The sequence below is a fragment of the Mesocricetus auratus genome, unplaced genomic scaffold (genome assembly GCF_017639785.1).
Source record: "Mesocricetus auratus isolate SY011 unplaced genomic scaffold, BCM_Maur_2.0 Super-Scaffold_100038, whole genome shotgun sequence".
In the NCBI taxonomy this organism is placed as follows: Eukaryota; Metazoa; Chordata; class Mammalia; order Rodentia; family Cricetidae; genus Mesocricetus; species Mesocricetus auratus.
This window is the reverse complement of record NW_024429216.1, coordinates 8,137,095-8,144,257: the sequence shown is the minus strand read 5'-3', so window position 1 is coordinate 8,144,257 and position 7,163 is coordinate 8,137,095. Positions and strand designations below refer to the sequence as shown.

Here is a 7,163-nt window from a genome sequence, read left to right as displayed (position 1 = left end):
ACTGGCTCATTACCAATAGTTAAGTCCTTCTCAAGGGAGAAAAGCATGCATTGTTCTGTTTAGTTTATTCCCTTGCTCGGGGCCCCAGACCTGCTGGGAGCAAAGGGTTTACACCAGTGAAACTCTGCCTAGCAACCACTGACGTTGCCACATCCAGGGCACTGATTGGTTACATTCCGGAACCCGAGAACTATTTCCTCTGCAAAGGTGTACCCAACCTCAAGAATGAAAGAGACAAACAGTTTGCAGTTGGCTGCTGTATTTGAATAACGCCAAAGCTGGGAGGGACAACAGTAGGCTGAGTTCACTGACAGTAGAAATCCCATTTCTGAAAAAAAGGGGGAAACAGTAGATCAGGTTTGCTCTCACAGAAATAAACAAATTATCTTCTCAAGCCCTGTAACCTCTACTTTTCCCAATTAGAAATCACTTGAGCAGGGCCTGGTTGCACATGCCTGAAAACGAAGCAGCCTGAAAACGAAGTAGCCCTCAAGAGGCTGAAGCCGAAGGCTAGTGATTTTGAGGCCAGCCTGGGTACATACCCTGTCTCAAGAAAAATATATACAAATATTACTAACAATAACAAAACTAATTACTTCTCACAGGTGAGAAAGTGAAGGAGCCCTCACCCTCCACTCCCACCTCCAGCACAAGACACTCACATCTGTCTTCATGTCAATTTTGGCAGGTTTCAGAATCAGGTCCTCCCGGACAATGGTACTGGGGAAATAGCCCAGGCGGGCTGCCAGGTCTCCATAGTAATCTCCCTGAACCTGGAGAAGAACTTATAAGTCCATCTGGGGAAAAAATGGTACTCATGCCTGCTGAACTCCAGGACACAATCTTCTCTCTCTAACTTGAATCTCAGCTTAAATGTTATTTGCTCATGGGCAGAATGCAGCCTCCATAACTAATCCTCACGGGGGCGCGTTTGCTGCCACTTCTGATGGCTCTCTGGTTGCCTGCCTCTACCCATAGAATTGAAAGGGACTGTTTGTTCACTATTGTATCCGAGGCCTGGAAAAGAGCTGGGAACCAAGCTGCCCTGGAGCTGCTAAAGTAAAAATGCAGTAGGTGATAAAATAACCTTATCCCCCAATTTTCTGTTTCCCCCACCCACCCAAATTTCCCCTTCAGATGGAAAACAGGGTATACCTCATACCCCATACCCTTCACTCTGAAGACTCACACTGCCTCCCCAGAAGAGCCGCCCACGGCCCTTCAGCTTGGAGAAGACATACACCACTTGGCCCCTATATATGTTCAAGAAGCGGCAGTCCGGGGCTATGTAGTCCTGAAGAGCTACAGCCATGGAGATAGGATCTGGAGGAGAAGGGAATGACAGCAACTTGAACACAGACCGGCCTTCCAAGCCCTCAGCCCCTCACCCTTCCTCCCCGAGGCTTACGGCTGCATTCCTCATCCGCACACAGCTTCCAGTCAGCCAGCTTGGGCATGTCACGTTCAGCCTCAGTAGGCCCTGGGGAAACAGACAAGATGACACCAAGGAGCACTGGGAACCACACCATCTTGGGCCGAGGATGACCAAAGTGAGAAACAGGGTCTCCAGACTCCTCCTGCCCTCTCCCTCCGTGCTGAGTCACAAGGAAAACTGTGTTCTTAATCCTGTCTCCGCCCCAAACCAAATTACACCCCCCACTCACTCCCCCAAGGTTGTTATTCAGCCAGAACCATTTCAGAGACAGGGTAAGGGCTATGGGCCAAAGAAAATGCCCACTTGAGCCCAAAGCAAGCCAGGCCACTCCAAATAGCAGCACCCCCTTGATATTCAGAGACCCGGATAGGCAGGCTGGGCTATCTGATTTCCTTCTTCAAGTCATTTTAGGTACCAGGATCCTCCAGAGACCTAACAAGAGGGGTCAGCATAGAAAACCACCTTGGAATTTCCTGTGCTGAGAGGCCTGAGAACAAGGCAGTTCTTTGATTACCAGCCCTAGCCACAGGTCCCAGGTATGGAACAAACACTGAGTATCTGGTCTCGGGCTAGGCACTGCTCCGCCGAGCTCACTATGCATGCCCACAGACTCATTCCCCACAGGAAGACATGAGCTAAGCTACTCTAGTCTCAGCCTCAACTCCCTAATCTGCAATGAAAGCAAACATCTATCAAGTGTTGCTGTTACTGGTGGAGGGTTGTTTGTTTTAGTGTATCTGTGTACTACATGTGTGTCTGGTACCCTTGAAGGTCAGAAGAGGGTGTTGGATCTTTTGCAACTGGAGCTACAGACAGTTGTGAGCCACCAACCACATGGGTGCTGGGAATTAAACCTGGCTCTAGAAGAGCAGTCAGTGCTTGCTCTTAACTGCTGAACCATCATTTCAGCCCACCCGTTTTTGAGACAGGGTTCTACTATACAGTCCTGGCTGACCTGGGACTCCCTATATAGACCAGGCTGGCCTCAAAGTCACAAGAGATCCTCTACTTGCCTCTGTCTTCCTGGTGATGGACTACCATGCAGGATTAGAATCAAGTATGTTTTTTCCTTAGGGATACTCTTCATTGCTCTAAAGAGCCCAGTTGTGGTGATACTTTTATGACCTAAGCTTGCCTGGGGATCAGAATGCAAAGCTAGCCACAACCATAGAGGCTAGGCAGTGGTAGTATGCACCTTTAATCCCAGGACTCAGAAAACAGAGGCAGATGGGTCTCTTTGAGTTCAAGGCCACCCTGGGCTACATGAGAGAGAATCAGTCTAAAAGAGAAACAGCTCACACCTTCGATGCCAGCACTAGAGAAAATATAAACCAGGAGCAGGGTCCCATATTCTGGACAGTTAGTCTACAGCCTTGTTGCGGTCAGGATCGCCCCAGCCTTTGTAGAGGTGAGAGCTCTCTAGTGGCTTGGCTGCTTTGCTTCTGTTTTTCTTTTGTTTTTTTTCGAGACAGGGTTTCTCTGTATTACTTTGGAGCCTGTCCTGGAACTCACTCTGTAGACCAGGCTGGCCTCGAACTCACAGAGATCCGCCTACCTCTGGCTCCTGAATGCTGGGATTAAAGGGGTGCGCCACCAACGCCCGGCCTGTCTCTGGGTTTTTATTATTCATGTTACACCCAGTTCATGAAGAAACTGGAGTATATAAAGAACATGTGTCCCCCCCAGCACTCGGGAGGCAGAGGCAGGCGGATCTCTGTGAGTTCGAGGCTGGGCTGGACCGATAGCCTCCAAAACAATACAGAGAAACCCTGTCTCGAAAAACCAAAAAAAAAAAAAAAAAAAAAAGAACATGTGTCCCAAGGTAACTGGACCAGGAAGGGGAACAAGATTTGTCTCAAGGCACATCCCTCAGAAGCAATAAATCATTCACAGGTAGCAGGGGACAGAGGCCCAAAAATGCAATCACATACCTGAATGGTTGTGGCAGTTTGAATGAAAACAGTCCTTATACGTTAATATAACTGAGTGTCTGGTTCCCACTTGGTGGACTGTTTAGCAAGGATAGGGAAGGGCAGCCTTGTCTGAAGATGCGTCACTGGGGATGGGTTTTCAGGTTTTAAAAAAACCTAAGCCAGCCCTGGCTCTCTGAGCCTCCGCCTTGCAGATCAGCTGTAAGTACCAGCACCACGCCTGGCTGTTGCCATGATCTCCTCCATAATGGCCATGAACTAATCCTCTGAACTGTAATCAAGTCCCCAAGTACTTTTTTTAAAAAGATTTTATTTATTTATTTAAGTATGAGTGCTCTATCTCCATTTACACCTTTATGCCAGAAGGGGGCATCAGATCCCACTATAGATGGTTGTGAGCCACCATGTGGGTGCTGGGAATTGAACTCAGGACCTCTGGAAGAGTAACCAGTGCTCTTAATCTCTGAGCCATCTCTCCAGCCCCCATCCCAAGTACTCGTTAAGTTTCTTTGGTCACAGTGTCTCTCACAGCAAATAGAACAGTAACTAAGATATGGTTGAGTGCCTGCTAGTCTTGCGTTTAGTCCCCAACACGAAAAATGATGCATAACTTATCATTTATAAGACAAGAGTCCTGGGATGGAGTTTGTCAAGTATGCACAAAGCCACGGGCTCAATGTCCAACACCATAGAAATAAAGCCAGTAAGATCGGTGTGAAATAAGTGCTTAGGTCGTAGAGATTTACTGGAAAAGCTTTGGTCAAAAGCTGGTGAAACTGGCATTACAGAACATGATAGTAACGTTGTCTTCATGTTTCAGTTCCCAATTTAAAATGGGAAGGTGTTTCTTCGTGCACTATTTCACTGTAAGCACTATACTGGTTCCAAATCTTAGTGCTGTGAAGATTCATTGAGGAATGAACATCTGAAGGCTTCTGGGAGACAATTAACTAATAAAGGGCTGCTGATATAGCTCTGTTGGTAGAATCCTTGGCCTGGTATCTACTGGGTTCTGGGGTCCACCCACAGCACCAGCAATGCAGAGGTAAGAGGACAGACACTCAAGGTCATCCTGTTACACATTGACTTCTACGTCAGTGGTTAAGAGTACTTGCTGCTCTTGCAAAGGACCCAGATTAAGTTCCTAACACCCTCATGGTGACTCACAAACCATCCATAACTCCAGTTCCAAGGGATCTGAAGCCCTCTTCTGACCTCTATGAGCACCAGGGTGGTGCCTCTACATATATGAAGGAAAAGCATTCATGTACATAATGTAAAAATAAACCTAAGATTAAAAAAATAACTTCTGATACAAGTGCCTTTAATCCCAGCACTCAGGAGGCAGAGGTAAGCAGATCTCTATGAGTTCGAAGTCAACATGGTCTACAGAGCGAGTTCTAGAACAGCCAAGGCTACATTATACAAAGCAACAGATTTAGAGACACAAAGTGTATGTGTACACACACACACACAGTGTGGTAGAACAGCTATCTGCTTAAGCGCGTAAAGCTTCAAACAAAACAGCAGGTGTTTACAAAGCGCATTCACCGTATTTGCATTGTAGAAAGAAATCCAATTCCCAAAATCCAGTTTTCTTAAACACCAATGCATTAGACACTCCAAATGCAGTAGCTTGACAACACCCAGTGCTTCCAATGTACACAGTGCCAGAATGCTTACCTGATATGAGGATGACTGTGACAGCAAGGAAAATTACCATTAGCTCTTGGTGGGTCAGAAATGTTAGAGCTGTCTGACAGGTGGAGCACCATCAGAAGTTGGACATGGGCAGATCTGCCTCCAAGCACTGACAACTGCTTCAGGATCCAGTTACTTTAGGAATAGGACTGGACTGTAGGCATTGACTATGGCAGGTGGGTTCAGAGGGACTGACACAAGGAACTTTTCCTGGCCTCTTAAATTTTACCTTATGGGTTTGCTGTCTGAATGTGTGCTGCGTATGTAGGTTATGTAGGTGTACCTGATGTCTTCGGATCCCCTGGGAGCCGAGTGACAATTATGAACTGACATGTGGGTACTGGGAATCAAACTCCATTCTTTTCCAAAGCAGTCAGTGCTCTTAACCACTGAGTCATCTTTCCAGTCCTCCCCCAAAGTCAAAAGGCAGCCTCTACCTCAGTGTAGCCCTGGCTGTCCTGGAACTCACTCTGTAGACCAGGCTGTCCTCAAATTCACAGGGATCTACCTGCCTTTGCCTGAGTGCCGGGATTAAAGATGTGGGCCACCAACACCGGCTCAGCCTTTTTTTTCTGTTGAGGCAGGATTCCTCTTTAGCTTTCTGTTCTGGAACCTACTCAGTAGACCAAGATGGCCCCAAACTTAGGGATCTGCCTGCCTCTGCCTCCTGAGTTCTGGATTAAAGGTATGCGGCACCACTGCCTGTTCTTTTTTTATAATGAATTGAACATCTCATCATTCTTTTTCTACTCAGACACCCTTCACCATTCTGATGTATACAGTGCTCTGTCTGCATGTATGCCCACAGGCCAGAAGAGGGCACCAGACATCATTACAGATGATTGTGAGCCACCATGTGGTTGCTGGGAATTGAACTCAAGACCTCTCTCTGGAATAGCAGTCGTTGCTCTTAACCTCTCCAGCCCCCTCCCTTCACCATTCTTATCCATGGTTTGGATTACTATGGTTTCACATAACCTAGAAATGTTACATGGAAAATTCTAGAAATATCTTAAATTACAACTAATTTTGAATAATGCAACGAAATCTCACTCAGTTCCATTTCAGCTTGCCAAGCATGTGAATCAAATTTTTGTTGTGTGTATCCACACTGTATGTTAACCACCTTCATTCATGTCAGCAGACAAGGCTATGTCCTACTGCCTGGGTCCAAGCCATCCTCACTGTACTTTATCCCGGACTCAAAGGCACGGTACTACTGGTGCTGCCAACTGTGCTGGCATGGACCTGTAGTTCCAGAATTTGGGAGTCCTGGGCAGAACTGAGAATTCGAAATCAATCTGGAATGTAAAGAGGACATCAGGAAAAATTTTAAAGATTTATTTTTAAAAAGACTTTATTTACCATACTTGCATGTTTGCCTACAACACAGAAGACGGCATCAGGCCCTATTATAGATACTTGTGAGCCACATGTGGTTGCTGGGAATTGAACTCAGGACCTCTGGAAGAACAGTGCTCCTAACTGAGCCATCTCTCCAGCCCCCCCTTTTAAAGATTATATATACAGTGTTCTTCCTGCATGTATCCCTGCATGCCAGAAGAGGGCACCAGATCTCATTACAGATGGTTGTGAGCCACCATGTGGTTGCTGGGAACTGAACTCAGGACCTCTGGAAGAACAGCCAGTGTTCTTAACCTCTGACTCATCTCTCCAGTCCCCCACGATTTTATTTATGTGTAGGTTGGGAGTGGGTATATGTGCACACGAGAAGAGAGTAGCGGATCCCCGGGGCTGGGGTTATAGGCAATTATGAACCAAAGTGCGTGCTGGGACCAAAGTTGGGTCCTCTGGAAGAGTAGCAAGTGATCCTAACTCCCCACTCCACTCCCAGGCAACGGGGACAGGGCATTAGCCAAAAAGTTTCATGCTTTCTACAAGGAATGAGGTAATAAGTTTAGATAAAGAAAGCCAGGTGGTGACACACGCCTTTAATTCCAGCACTTAGGAGGCAGAGGTAGGTGGATCTCTGAGTTCGAGGCCAACCAGGGCTGTTACATAGAGAATCCTGTCTCAAAAAACCCAAAGAAAAGAGACCTAAGGAAATAACAGAGCCTGTGAAAAAGGAAAAAAAA

The 7,163-nt window shown here is 46.7% G+C and overlaps 1 protein-coding gene across 5 annotated transcripts; it reads right to left on the bottom strand.

Annotated features, from left to right (window-relative positions):
- Nucleotides 1-242: 242 nt before the first annotated feature.
- Nucleotides 243-2,298, bottom strand: Mia (MIA SH3 domain containing). 5 transcript variants are annotated; one of them, XR_002381502.2, is made up of 5 exons: nt 1,409-2,298; nt 1,163-1,323; nt 663-773; nt 456-543; nt 243-328 (listed from the first exon to the last, which is right to left on the bottom strand). XR_002381502.2 is itself a non-coding variant. In XM_021223331.2 (4 exons), exons 1-4 carry the CDS (start codon nt 1,527-1,529, stop codon nt 305-307), a joined length of 417 nt encoding a protein of 138 aa, XP_021078990.1. In that variant the 5' UTR covers nt 1,530-2,296; the 3' UTR covers nt 243-304. The 5 variants fall into 5 exon arrangements, 3 of the variants coding, with proteins under 3 accessions (XP_021078990.1, XP_005086634.1, XP_040590425.1); XR_001197526.3 differs by having other exon boundaries at nt 1,190-1,323; nt 1,409-2,286; XM_021223331.2 differs by lacking the exon at nt 456-543 and having other exon boundaries at nt 1,409-2,296.
- Nucleotides 2,299-7,163: the final 4,865 nt, after the last annotated feature.